The 15,172-nt window shown below is 37.8% G+C and overlaps 1 protein-coding gene across 1 annotated transcript; it reads right to left on the bottom strand.

Annotated features, from left to right (window-relative positions):
* Window positions 1-5,159: 5,159 nt before the first annotated feature.
* Window positions 5,160-10,273, bottom strand: LOC137739794 (uncharacterized). Its single transcript, XM_068479506.2, has 10 exons — window positions 9,536-10,273; window positions 8,891-8,962; window positions 8,099-8,140; window positions 7,920-8,022; window positions 7,615-7,679; window positions 7,486-7,530; window positions 7,295-7,402; window positions 7,120-7,207; window positions 5,669-5,715; window positions 5,160-5,582 (listed from the first exon to the last, which is right to left on the bottom strand). The coding sequence occupies exons 1-10, from the start codon at window positions 10,172-10,174 to the stop codon at window positions 5,502-5,504; spliced, it is 1,290 nt and encodes a 429-aa protein (XP_068335607.2). The 5' UTR covers window positions 10,175-10,273; the 3' UTR covers window positions 5,160-5,501.
* Window positions 10,274-15,172: the final 4,899 nt, after the last annotated feature.

Consider the following 15,172-nt stretch of genomic DNA (forward strand, 5'->3'; position numbering starts at 1 on the left):
CTAACGATGTTACCTGACACCATTAGGATATTCCGTCAACTTTGACAGAATATTCTTCTTCTTCTTCTTCTCCGGTGGACCTAGTCAGACTCCGCCGTCTGGTTCGCCGGTTTCTGAAAATTTTTCAAAGCTTAATATCTACTTCATTTCTCAACCAAAATCCATGAAATCTATATGAATTTGAAGGTCTTGAAGAGTATAACACATTCATAATATTAGAAGTCCAAAATCCAACGAAAGATGGTCGGAAAATCCCTCGACAACTCCAGCCAAAACTGGAGTTCCTCGAAACCGTGTGATCCAATGTCAACGCAACCTCAAACCTACACTAGAGTGCTAGGGAAGTTGTGTGGGAACCTTTCCAAGTCCTAAAACCTCTTAATCTTAATGGGATCACGTCAAAGAAACTTTGCTCCTTGTCAGATCTCGCGAGTTAACGGGTTACAGCTCACCAACTCGGAAACTAAGGGTACCACTGGGTTTGTGAAGTCGAAAGGATAGTGATGGTGGTGATTTCCAATTCGATCCGTGTTGATTCGAGGTGTAAGTGAGTTGGGGGTGTCTCGGGTGCAAGAAGAAGAAGGAAAATGAAGTCTCGAGAAGGGGAGAGAGAAGGAAAAGTGAGTGTGTGTGTGTGTGTGTGGGGGGGGGGGGGGTGTTCTGATTGGCGAAGAGAGAGAGAGAGAGAGAGCTAATTTTATTTGGCACAAAAGAAGAAAAATAAATTATCTGATTGAGCTAAAAGAAATAGGAGCCCATATAATTGGTCCACAATTTGCCCATTTACACACCTAAATAATCGTAACTTTTTCGTTACATATCCGATTCAGCCCTAACTCGCGTCGACGTGCTCGTGACGTCAAGTACGATTTAATTATGACGGCGAGGAAATAATTTAAATCTACATATGTACATCCACGTCACTAAACCAATGAGGGCAATATCGTTACTTTACACACTAGGGAGAAAATATATATATATAATAATTTGGGATGGGTCACAGTTGGAATAGATAAGTTTATTCTTGAGTTCATCTCCTACCTCTAAGTTGGTCACAATTTTTTATTTCTTCTTTAAACATGCCTTAAAAATAGTGTCTTATCCATTATAATACAGTCATATATACCAAACAAGCCCTAAGTAATAAGAACTTATATTGGCATTTCAAAATGTTTCATACTGCACTCCTATGTTATTAAAGTATAAAAGAGAAATGACAACTACACACATTTTTTCTCTTTTACACACGTCTTTAGATTTGACATTTAGATTGAATAATTAAATGGAAACAACAAACTAGATTTAACATAAGTGAGCAAGAGAGGATGTGTGGTTATCATTTCTCCTTGTATACCATAACATTATGATACCTTCATGAACGTTGCCCGATATAACTTTGATAATACAATTTAAAATTAAATTGGTTTTTTTTTTTTTTTTTGAATTAGATATACAAATTCGTATAGGTGACTTTTTGTTGAATAATTATAGATTGCTGTTTTGTTTTTGAACAACTTATTATAAAATACTGTTTTGTGTTTGAATTTGATCAACTTCAGTATAAGTCATACTCACAAATATATCTAGAAATGTAATTAATAAATATTGCGTGCATGTCTTCTCTTTTCTAAAAATAGCTAAAGGAAGGGAAAAAGTCAAGAGAGGCATGCATATATCCATTTTGTAATAGTTTGAATGAAGTCAATTTTGCTCCATGCATATTGACAAAAATGAACTCCAAGTGGGAGGAAAGGATGGTTTACTTTTCCTTGTGTTCAACTCAACTACTCCCATGCTGAGCTTGAGCCAGTTGATAATTTCCCTCTTTTTCTGAACGATAATTTGGTTTTTTGCTTTCGTTTTCAATAAGTTGATATATAGTGTAATGATCAAGAAAGCAGAATGATTGACTAAATCCTTTGACAGCCCAAAAAATCATTGTTCGTATACGGCCAGTACCCAAAAAAAAAAAAAAAACCTTATTGATTTTTGCCAACGAAACATTCATCGGATAAGCTTTATAAACCAAAAAATATATAAATTTAAAAACTTAACCCGACGATTTAATTTGTCTGGCAAAGTGTAATTATTATTAAAAATATATATTAAAACATGTTTATATTTAATTAATTAATTTTTATTACATTAATCTCATTATATTAAACAAATTTATTTCATCAATAAAACCACAATGTTCGTACAATTATATTGAAATTGAAAAGAAATTTATTCTCAATGGGAAACTACTTCACCCATTTAACTGCTTCATCCTGAAAAACGTCCATTTCCATAATTTATAAATTCTGAAAATAACCATAGAGCCAGTGCTACTTGTCCATCCTATGCTTAAATTCAGTGGGCGGATATGTCAAAGCTTCTTCATGACTTTCAAAGGGTTGTGCAACTTGTACTTCCACTCCCTGAACCAATAATTTAACAATCGGGTTATGTATTGTACTTCCACTCCCTGAACCAATAATTTAACAATCGGGTTATGTAGTCTGACAAACCCGGCTCTGGCATGTTGATCTCGAAGTTATTTGAAAAAAAAAAAAAAAAAAAAAAAAGTGTTAGTTATACAAATACATTATGTAAGATCCCACATCGACCAACGGAGAGGGGGTGATGTGCCTTATATGTACATGCTCCCCTCCCTGTAACACGAGGCCTTTTGGGAACTTATTGGCTCCAGATCCCATAAAATCTCCGAAGTTAAGCAAGTTTGGGCGAAAGCAGTACTAGGATGGCTGACCCCCCTGAGAAGTTCTCATGACGAAACCCAAAAGCAAAACCGTGAGGGATGGTAAGCCCAGAGCAGACAATATCGTGCTACGGCAGAGTCAAGCTAGAATGTGACAATTTGGTATCAAAGCCATTCTGCTGTTCGATGCGGATGTGCCAGCGAGGATGTCGGGTTCCCCTTAAGTGGGGTGGATTGTAAGATCCCACATTGACCAACGGAGAGAGGGTAATGTGCTTTTTATGTACATGCTCCCCTCCCTATAGCACCAAGCCTTTTGGGAACTCACTGACTCCGAATCCCATAAGATCTCCAAAGTTAAACGAGTTTGGGCAAGAGCAGTCCTAGGATGGGTGACCCCTTGGGAAGTTCTTGTGCTGAAACTCAAAAACAAATCCATGAGGGCGTGGCCCAAAACGGACAATATCGTGCTACAACGAAGTCGAGCTGGGATGTGACAATTTGGTATTAGAGTCACTATGTCATTCGGTGCGAATGTGTCAGCGAGGACGCTAGGTTCTCCTTAAGTGGGGCGGATTGTAAGATCCCACATCGACCAACGGAGAGATGGTGATGTGCCTTATATGTACATGCTCCCTTCCTTATAGCACCAAGCCTTTTGGGAACTCACTGGCTTCGGATCCCATAAGATCTCCAAAGTTAAGCGAGTTTGGGCGAAAGTAGTCCTAGGATGGGTGACCCCCGGGGAAGTTCTCGTGCCAAAACCCAAAAACAAAACCGTGAGGGATTGGTAAGCTCAAAGCGGACAATATCGTGTTACGGCAGAGTCGAGCTGGGATGTGACAATTTGGTATCAGAGCCACTATGCCATTCGGTGCAGATGTGCCGGCAAGGACGCCAGGTTCCCCTTAAGTGGGGTGGATTGTAAGATCGCACATTGACCAACGAAGAGATGGTGATGTGCCTTATATGTACATGCTCCCCTCCTTATAGCACCAAGCCTTTTGGGAACTCACTGGCTCCGGATCCTATAAGATCTTCAAAGTTAAGCAAGTCTGGGTGGGAGCAGTCCTAGGATGGGTGACCTCACTGGGAAGTTCTCGTGCCGAAACCCAAAAACAAATCCGTGAGGGCGTTGCCCAAAGTGGACAATATGGTGCTACGACAGAGTCGAGCTGGGATGTGACAATTTGGTATCAAAGTCACTCTACCGTTTGGTGCGGATGTGCCGACGGGGACACTAGGTTCCCCTTAAGTGGGGTGGATTGTAAGATCCCACATCGACCAACGGAGAGGGGGTGATGTGCCTTATATGTACATGCTCCCCTCCCTATAGCACTAGGCCTTTTGGAAACTCACTGGCTCTGGATCCCATAAGATCTCCAAAGTTAAGCGAGTTTGTGCAAGAGCAGCCCTAGGATGGGTGACCCCCCTGGGAGGTTCTCGTGCCAAAACCCAAAAACAAATCCGTGAGGATGTGACCCAAAGCGGACAATATCGTGCTACAGCAGAGTTGAGCTGGGATGTGACACATTAAGTAATTATCTAGGATAATTAAATTATTAGAAATATTAAACTAAAAAAAAAAACCACATGTATTGATAACTCTGCCATCAGCGCCTGCTTCACTTCGAAGGGGATATTCCTCCTTCTATCTATAGTCATGGGGCACCTCATGCGGATGAGGGCTCCTATCAAGTGATTCAATATTGCATGAACTGATACACATGTTCTTTAGTTGTATTCAACATTCATTCTTTCGTCATCCCTTATGCGGTAGTCATCAAGCGATCTAGGCACCTATGGAAAAAAAATTGTAAACATTATTATATTTTATACTAATTTATAATATATCTAAAAATTATAATTTAATATTTTTTAAAAGTTTGTATTAGTCCTTCCAACTAAGTATGGCAATTCAAACCGTTAAACTCGATAACAATATATAACCACCTAAACAGATTTGAGGATGAAAATTCGGTTATATTTAGGATTGGGGAAAACCATAAATATTATTCGGATATGGTTGTAAGGGTCCCCGATCTATATTCATTCCATATTTGACCCCAATAGTACATATTATAGATATAATATAATTTATATAACGAATATAGTGTGTGTGCGCGCGCGCGTTTTGGACTTTTAAAGTTTAGGTAGGTAGATACTAATGTATTGACAACTTTGTATATAAATACAGAGTTAGTATTAATGTTTTTCATTTTATTATTTATTGAAGTAAAATATACTTTCTTTAACGGGTAGTGGATTGTTTCATACTACCCATTAAATTTAACAGATCAAGTTCGGGTCAGGTAGCAAGTTCCTAGTGACGAATGAGGACCCGTCTCGCCTCCACGTTTTCCATATAGTCACAGAACATTATTGCATTTACACAGAGGAGTATGCTGAACATCCTCGTCCAAATCGAGAAGTTGCGATAATGTGCCGCACATCAAAATCATGGAACATCTATTTTAGAAGATTGCAACGGTAAAATTTATACAAATAAATAACGAAGAGAATTCAAAAAATAAAAAAAAAAATCAAAAAAAAAAACACATTGCAGGGAAACACGAAGATCGTGATGATGTGAAGCAGTAGAGCGAAATGCCATTTGCAAAAACACTCGGACGACTTGCAGATTCACGGAAACCCGTCAATCTAGTATTCCAATTTAGTCAATCCACATCCCGCTCCGAGAGAGACAAGGAGAGCCGTCGCTACCTAAAAGAGTAAAAGACTAACAGAGTAAATGCTGAACCTTTTGAGCTTGGTTGGAAATGTCAACAAATCACGTCACTTAAGCCTTGAGGTGCACTTTATTGTAGTGATCTGCAGCTTTGGACAATGACTGTATTGAAACCGGGAATCCTGGACCCATCTGCACATAATAATGGACTGGATTAGTTTCAATTTTACAAGACCGCATTTAACTAAAGTATACAAAAACAAGGGTTAAGAGCTCACCGTGCTACATATATGGAACGAGTTAATATACCCCGCATATTTGGAAGCTGTGAAAATGAAAATTGTGAATGATTTTAATAAACGTGAAAAGAATATGTACATATTTAAGCAAAAGAAAAAGTCCAATCCGATACTCAGTGAAAAGCTTGCAACAAAAATTCTCATCAATTCATTAAAAGTGCACAATCTAGTAAACTGAGGGACGTCCTTCCACAACTATTATTTGCAGTGTCCTAAACATCTCTTCAATTTTCTTCTTAATGATACATAGGTGGGCATAACAGAAAATATTATATACAGCTAACACATTGAGCTAATTATCTTCCATCCAGGATTTCACAGAATATGCTATAATTAGATTTAACCAAGATCATAAGTGTACCCTGGAGTTAACACTGCAATTGCTTGCGCAGAATGTATAGGTTAACGGTTGAGCTAAGCCAAACTGAGCTCTAAGATTTTCTAGATTGAATAGGGAAGTTATGTGGATTCAAGTGGCTCAGAGTCTTAACCTAGCTGAACAAAGTTGAGCTCAGGTCTGGCTCAGCGGTGGGCGACAGATATAAGGCCATTCTCAGCTTGGCCTTAAAAGAAACGACTATAATACTACAAGGTGCTTCATGCGATCAAAGGGTGACAAACAAATTTTACCGCATAACCATGAAGGTGGGTCAAAGACTCAAATGCAACACAAAGATTTGTTATGCATAGTAGTGTTAACAAAACACAATTATGCAGAGTCATGCACCTGCACTTCATTTATGGAAATTGATCATTTACAACTCCTAGCAAAGTATTGCGCTTTCAACAACTTAGGTCATCAACGACATATATCAAAGCTAACACGACACCCTTTAACACGTGCACCATGATCCTCCTATAAGTGGAGAAATATATAGGTGAAGTGCACCATGCAAGTGAACTAAAAATCAGAGAGTTGGAGGAGAGGGTTCAAAACTAAGATCTCCTGGAACAATTCAATGAAATCTCAGATACCATGTTAGACAATCATTTTATGCCAAAAACTTATATTATTAGGGTAGAGGCCACCAATATGGATCAGGATAACAGCATTCATCTGAAAAAAAATAAATAATCGATAGAATTCTATAAGATAATACTGCCACCTTGAGTGGCCTTTTAAAAGCATGAGGATTTTCTTTTTTTGGGACCTGAACTGACTATCAAGTTTGGTTAATATATGAAACAAGAAAATCGAGCTGAACTGCTAGTTGAGTAGAGCCAAATATTTCATAAATGGTTCAGCAATCAACATGGCTAAAAAGGCTCAACCCTCAGCGATACTGAGAGGTGTATCTAATTGCACAGATGCCAGATAAAAAAACCAATGTGTAAAATTAAAGGTGAACATCCAGATCAAACTTCACCTTTACTTAGTTTAGCCCAAAAACAACAATATAGGAAACACACGAGTCATTTGCGCCACTTACACTTTTTTAAACCTGTAGGCTTTGCCAGCAAAAGAGAACTCATAAATGCACCAATGTTCTCTTGCAGATATTCCTCTGTGAAGCTCACCTGAAAAGAAAGAAAGAAAGTGATATCCATGTCTCCAGCAAACAAACATTTGAAGAAATGAAAACATTGTGTTTGTAATTATGGTACCTTTCCAAGTCCCACATGTACAATTGATGTTCTGTCCATTCTATACTCAATATGACCTTGTCTTACCTTCTGCAGTGCTCCAGTAATGTCATTGGTGACAGTACCTAGCTATACAATACATAGTATAACAAAAATTAGTAATTTCCCATAGATCTGCAAACTGAACAAAAATTATAACAATATAAACTCACTTTACGGTCAGGCATCAAACCACGCTCTCTAAGAATTCTTGCAATCTGTTAAACATCAAACACCCACTTTTGATTAAAAACATAATAAAGTTGACTAATCCCACAAGTAAAGAATTACAACTCAAAAACCTTTGCCAGGCGCATAATCATTTCATTTGTAGCAAAACACTTGTCAACATTGAGCTTATGACTGCCTGCATGATAAAAGGCAGACGATAAATTGTTTGATTTCCTTGAACTCAATCAATGCAAGATTCACATAAACCCATATAAACACAAATTTAAAATACAAACTTCATGTTTTTTTTTTTTTTTTTTTTGCAAAACCACAACTCAAAAAAGTTAGAATGGCAATATCATTGTATAGTATATCTAGTGGACAGGAGTTTCTTTTTCAGCATATTATTTAGTAGCAACAATGGTTAGCTCATTACTTGCAATTTCCTCAACCAGTTCAACACCGCCAACAATATCTGCTCCTGCAGCTCTAGCTTCTTCTGCATCTGAGCCTTCAGCAAAGAAAGCAACCCTGACAACCTGAAAAATGACATAATACAGTAACCAACTAGAAAGTTGATGAGAAAGATTGATTTACCAAAGTAAAGATAACTACCTTCCCACTACCATGCGGCAAAGTCATGTTACCACGAACCGCCTGCACTTCAATCAGGTAGTCCATGTAAATTGAATCTTTTAAACAGGAGTTTGGAATATTAAAAATAATTGTGCCATAAGAAATTTGAAGCATAAAGTAGAAAGCAGAAACAATATCTTCTTTATCACTCTTTTGAGAAGCATGCCATGACAACCCTACTGAAAACATGCAATTAATACGCTAAAATGAGCAACGTTATGCTCACAAAGTACAGTAAAAAAAGTGACAATATTTCTCAGTCAAGGCTAACCATATTTGGGTGCATGGAAGGTGTGCGTTGATAATTCTTCAAACAACAAATACAAGGAACTTACGAATAATGGTTACAGCTTAGTCACGTAATAACTTTTTTCAAAGAATAACATCTGGAGTCCAAACCATTGAGTTGATTCAAATCCTGAAATGCCAATGAAACATCTTGGGTCCAACCTTTATAAACATTTGTTAATATTTCCTTTACGTCATTGTTTCAAGAATTCTGCCCTACAGTTAATACCCAACAGCCATCTCACACTCACTCACACAAATGATTTCACCTTATTCAAAACGGACACGACTAGCTAGAAACACATGTGGGCAATCGTTTAAATCTAGATGTTGTTGGACTGTGAAATGAAATGAAAATCTAAACTCAGGACTTGCTATTATATATTCACATATCTAAAGTAAAAGTCAACATATCTATATTGACACACAAAAACATATGCTTGAGATAAGAGAAGATTTTACTCAGATGAGTTGACAAATTACATTTCGCTTCGCATCAATACCCAATTGTACATGAGCTTCAACAGTTTCATCAAATTTGCACTGGGCATTAGCCTGTAAAACAACTAACCATGTGAAAAAGAGATTAGAAATGAGAAATACTTTGAAATAAAACATAACACTTCTAAGTAAACAATAACAAAACAAAGTCCTTTCCGGGGGGGGGGGGGGGGGGGGGGGGGGGGGGGTGGGTGTGTGGCCCGGCGGCATCCAACTATATTAAAAGAGCAAGAACACCGGTTAGCGCAATATGCATGTGAAAAACAAGCATGATCTCTATATGCTCCTACTTAACTTAGTCTTAAAACTCGATCACAATCACAGCTCGTAAGATAAATTTAAAAAGATAAACTTCATTTTGCTTATTAATAACCTACATTTTGTTCTGCCAATCAACACATTACTACCTTTTAATCTCTGAGAAACAAAATCAAAACAGAGAAGGAAAGCGCATTGCAACCAAGCCAAATAAACAGTATATTAGTTCGATTAAGTAGAAGTAATTTGATATCCCAAATCCAAAATTATCTAACAAAACAGTAAAACTTAAATTCCTTTAACTTTCCCACATTTTCTCAGCAACCAAACAGCAATCAGTTTATCAGAGAGAGGAAACGTTACACTGACCTTGACTTGGCGAATTGCATCCATGACCTCGAGAATAGATTTGCTCTCCTTCTTCTCAACCTTAATCAACGCGGGAAAAGGAACCACCACCTCCTCCTCAGGAACCCTAAAAAGCCTCCTCCTCATCCGACCATCGGCCTCGATCCTCCTCTTCTCTCTCTCCAAGTCCTTCACGCCATCCACATCCTTTTCAGCTCCGCCTTCGCCACCTCCGCTCTCCTCCGCGACCCTATCTTCCGGTAAGGGAGCAACTTTCACCGGGTACGATACCGGAGATATAGATGGAACGTCCCTGATGAAACGCGCCTCTTCACGGGTCCAGGTGACGCGAGTGTCCTGACTCGATGAGTTGGCCGAGTCACCGGGGCTTTGTGGAGGCGGCGGTAATGTTGGTTCTGCTTGGGGAGTCGCATCTGGATCGGGTAGGGATTGCTCTTTGGGTTTGAGAGTGTAAGAAACGGGTTCGACCGGCACGGGTTGGCGTCTAGGAGGCTGCGGAGGGTTCTGATTCGGGTTTGGGTCGGATTCGGAGCTTAGGGATCTGTGGTAGCTTAGAAATGGAGATGGGTGGAGACGGGAGTGAGGGTTTGAGAGGCAGTGACGGCGAGCGGAGGAGAGGAGGAGCTTCAGGGCGGCCATGGAAAGGGTTTACGAGGTTTAAGCCTTAAGCCAAACACCGTTTTCTTCAGAAAAATGTGCCCCGCTTTCAGTTTGGACGAGTAAGCTGTAACCAGTAAGTACAACCCAAAAATCAAAAAATGGTTAATTGCATTTTTCATTTATTTATTTATTTTTATTTATATAACGACATACTCAGTAACTAAACTAGTTGCGAATTTTCTATTTTTAAGAATCGAATATAAGAGTTATTCAGTACTACAGTCTAGCAGTATTTTCTTTATTTAAAAGTGAGATGTTTTAAGTTCAAACTCATGGATGACGAATTTGATATTAAATTAGGTTGTTCATTGTATGATGAGTTAAACTCCCCCTCCTCCTATTGTAAAAATTTCGATGTATTAAAAAAAAAAAAATGATTCAAACATAAGATGGAATAATAATGGACTAGCGTTTAAATGCAAATTTTAACCACATTATTGGTAACTCATTCTCATTATGAGACTAAACTCACATCCTCTTTCTTAATGTACTATCGCTTGTTCAAAAAAGAAAATGGACTAACGGTCAAGATTAATAAGATGTTTATGAATCAATAACATCCGCCTAAATTGAGAGACGTGTAAAAAATGTTTATAACATACACTTCGAATAAATTAGTTGACACCGATTTTTTCAAAGATGAAAAAACAAGTTTTTTGAATTATTTAAAAATATGAAAAAAAAAAAAAAAAAAAAAAACTGAGGTGGTGTACGCCCACTTTAATTTTTGAGGTTAAATTTATAAATTTGAAAAAAACAATTGCCAAGAAAACAATCCTTGTTGTGGCTTATTTTAATCTGATAAGAGAAAGGGAGGTACAGACAAAGATTAGAGAGATATATGTTTGTAAGGTTGTGTAAGGAATATGTTTGTAGGGTTGTGTAGAGAATGTATTCAAAAATGATGAAACATTCATAATATCAAAATTGCCCTCTTCCATTAAATTCAAATAAATTCGGTTCTTTTTGTTTGAGATATATTATTATTTTTTTGACATAGATTATTATTTTATTTTTCTGTTCTTTTTGTTTTTTCAAATAATAAAAGAGAGAGAAAATATTATTCTCCTCCAAGAAATACAAGTCTTAATAGCGAAGAATAACAAGTATCAAATCTAATCTAGAATTTACACAATCACAGTTTAATACAATGTTTATAACACTCTTCCTTGTGTGTGTAAATACTCAAGTAGATTCGGCATCATATAGAGTTGAGGAAGCTGACTCGTCGACGCTGATTCTGGGAACACGTTAGTCTCAAAATAAAGAAAGAACTTGCAAATGGAACTAAGTCTCACAAAAATCCCAATGGCTAGAGCAAAGTCAGATGAACCGTCTGTGGGACGTCATCAAGGGTATGATCAAACCAAGGTGGGTGCCTCGTCAAAATCTCATTAGGTAGCAAAAAATCAGTGGAAAAAAGCTCCTGATCGTAGGAAAAATAGTACATTAAGATCAAGCAAGTATACTTCAAGATACTCCCCCGGAGTTTGACATAATTCCAAAGAGAACTAACAATGTTATAACTCAGAAAGTTTACTCATACCTATTCCTTGAACAAGCTTCTGAAATGTTGCCTTCAGTAGTGGTTTGATGAAAAGAACTTCGGCGCAATGTGCTTGGTGTTGTCTCTTTTAATGTAACCCTTTTTGAGTTGTTCAATGCATGCTGCATTATCTTCATAGATAGTCGTCGGGAGGTCAACAACAGGATAAAGATTGCAAGAGCTTCGAATATAACCCACAACTGGCCTCGGCCAGAAGCATTCCCGAGTAGCTTCGTGTAAGGCGAGTATTTCAGCATGGTTAAACGAAGTGGCAACTAAGGCATGTTTAGTTTATCTCTAAGATATTGCGATGCCTTTAACAGTAAAGACATAACCTGTTTAAGAGTGTGCTTTGTGTGGGTCAGATAAGTGACCTGCATCGGCATAACCAACAAGGCTAGAATCGACTCGAGAATCGAGGGGGGTTACGACATCACTCGAGGATTCATAAGGATAGAACAAGCCCAAATTCGTAGTACCCTTAAGGTAAGGAAGATGTCTTTAACACTGGTCTAGTGTCTACGTGTTAGTGCATTACTGTATCTTGCCAAAAGATTAATAGTGAATCAAATGTCAGGTCTAGTGCATTAAGTTAAGTACAATAAAGCATCTATCGTACTTAGATAAGGAACTTCAGGTTCCAAAGTCTATTCATCATCCTCCTTCGAATGGAAGGGATCTCGTTTTGCATATAGCGATCGTACGACCATAGAAGTACTCGAAGGCTTCACTTTGTCTTCGTTAAAGCGGCAGAACACCTTCTGGGTGTAGTTCGATTGATGTACTAAGATTCCATCCAAATGATATTTTATTTCGAGACCAAGACAGTATCAAGTCTTTCTCAGATCTTTCATCTCAAATTTTGACTTCAGGTGCGCAGCAGTTTTCTCGATCTCTTTAGGAGTTCCAATGAGGTTCATGTCATCGATATAAACTGCAACAATTGCAAAACCGAAATGTGACTTCTTAATGAACACGCAAGGGCATAGTTCATTGTTCACATATCCCTGACTAGTCAAATACTCACTCAAGTGGTTATACCACATTCTTCTGGATTGCTTCAAACCGTATAATGAACGCCTCAGCTGAATTGAGAACATGTTCCGAGGTCTGGAACTTTTTAATCCAGTCAAAGTAAGTCCTTCAGGAACTTTCATATAAATTTCCGTATCAAGATCCTCATAGAGATATGCAGTTACTACATCCATCAGCTACATACTCAGTTTTTCAGAAACTACCAAACTAATAAAGTAGCGAAAAGTAATCACATCCATAATGGATGAATAAGTTTCGTCATAGTCGATCTCGCAGCGATATGAGAAGCCTTGCGCAACAAGACAAGCTTTGTAACGCACAATTTCATTCTTCTCATTATGCTTCCGAAACGAAAACCCACTTATAGTCAACGAGCTTTATATGTGTAGGAGTAGAAGCTACAAGTCCAAACACCTTACTTTTCACAAATGAATCGATTTTGACTTAGATTGCTTGTTTCTAGTTTGACCACTCAGTTCTACGTCGACATTTATCAACGAAATAGAGTTTAATGTCATTGCACAACATGATCTCAGTAGTTATTGCATATGCTAATGCATCGTCAATTATCATCTCATTTCTACACCAGACATCATCCAAACTTGCATAATGGACTGAAATCTCATGATTCTTGGGAGGTGGATTCGTGATGCGAAAATTATACGCACACAAATTAAACCCTCTTTTTGACAATTGTAGTAAGTATGTAAGTAGGGATCGTTCTGGACCGGGGATTATGAGGGATTGCTAATCACTTGGATTTGACTCAAAAACGCTAAAAACACAATCTAAAACACTATACTAGACTCAAAGAATGCAAAACTAAACTTTAAAACACTAAGACAAACCAAAGACTCAAAATGCTTTAAAGCATAAACTAAATTGATTTCTAACTAAATTGAACAATAAGGTAAAGGGGGATTTAGGTTTTGATTAAACTAAATGACAGATTGTAAATTAAAGCATAAGGAAATGAAGTAAACACAAAATGAATGAATCAACAGCTAATAAAAAGAGATAGCACAAATGGAGATGAAGCTAGAGATTCGATTTCACCATTGCTAAGCCAAGTCCATGCTTGTTAAGTCAGATTATACTCATCCCTCTACTTATTTCTTGGGTTTGTTTCACTTAGATATGATCAGCCATATGATGTGTGGATTTGATCAAATGTCTCTAATCATGAGCCTAATTGTGATGTGCAACTTTGGTTCCTAATCAAGACTATGTAGTGCACAAGAAACTTTCACAAAACCAAAGGGAACACTCGGCAGGATGTTTGCAAAACATTCCCTTCATTCATTCACATATCTACCAAGATTATGCATGATGTGTGCTTTAATCTTGGCTAAACAACCTGTGGTTAATTCAAATGATGATCAAGCATTAAAATCAACACACTAAGTCACAATTAAATCGGAGAATGAAACAAGAAATAGATAGATTAAATGAGAATTCCAAATTAACTACATGGCAATCTTGCAAGGCTACATCGAATCCCTAGAGAGAGATTAGTTACACTTCATGTTTACAAAAGGTTTGACATAAAAATATATAACATGAGTGAACATAGGATTAAGAAGAAAGAACCCTTGAAGCAAAACTGATGTCGAAATCCTTTAAGAAATGGGAGAGTGTATCTAATGGAATGAAGCCGAGAGGAAGTTCCTCATGGTACCAAAACAAAGAGAATCAAAGAAACACCTAAACATTCCAACAACTCAAACTTGAATTGTATGAACGTTTAGGCCCTCTTATCTTCCTCTTCGTCGTAGCACAAGGTCTAAGGGATGTTGTTGGTGTGTTGAATGGATTGGGGAATTATGGAAATGGATGAGGAGTGGTGTTTGGATTATAAGGGAATGGTAGCTCACGGCAATGAGGGAAGATTGGATGTGTTTGTGATGTGTTGTGTATGAAAATGAGATGTCTTTTTTGTGTATGAATGCATGGGTTTTTATAGGGGGAATGGGAGAATAAGTGGGTGATTGTTTAAGAGTGAATGTGGTTGTTATGATTGAGAGTGCATGTGGATGAAATAATGATGGAAAAAGAGCTAGGTTGTTGGTGTGTGAATGCATGTGTTGAATGATTAGAGTGCATGTGGGTGAATATGTGGTTGAAATGATGAAGTAGGAAGGTGGAAATGCATGTGTTGAATTGGTGGTGCAATGATGAAAGAGTAAGTGCATGTGTGTGTGAATGGTGGTGCAATGATGAAAGAGTAAGTGCATGTGTGTGTGAATGCATGTGGCTAAGGGTTGTTGATTGGGCTAGAGGTTTTGCATGGCTCAAAGGATTGTTTGATTGGGCTAGGCCCTTTGTTTTATGTCCAAAGTGCATACAAGGCTTTCAAATTCGTCCAACACTTTGGCTCCAAGCATATGCTATCCATT

The sequence above is a fragment of the Pyrus communis genome, chromosome 9 (genome assembly GCF_041283825.1).
Source record: "Pyrus communis isolate YQ-2024b chromosome 9, ASM4128382v1, whole genome shotgun sequence".
Lineage (NCBI taxonomy): Eukaryota > Viridiplantae > Streptophyta > Magnoliopsida > Rosales > Rosaceae > Pyrus > Pyrus communis.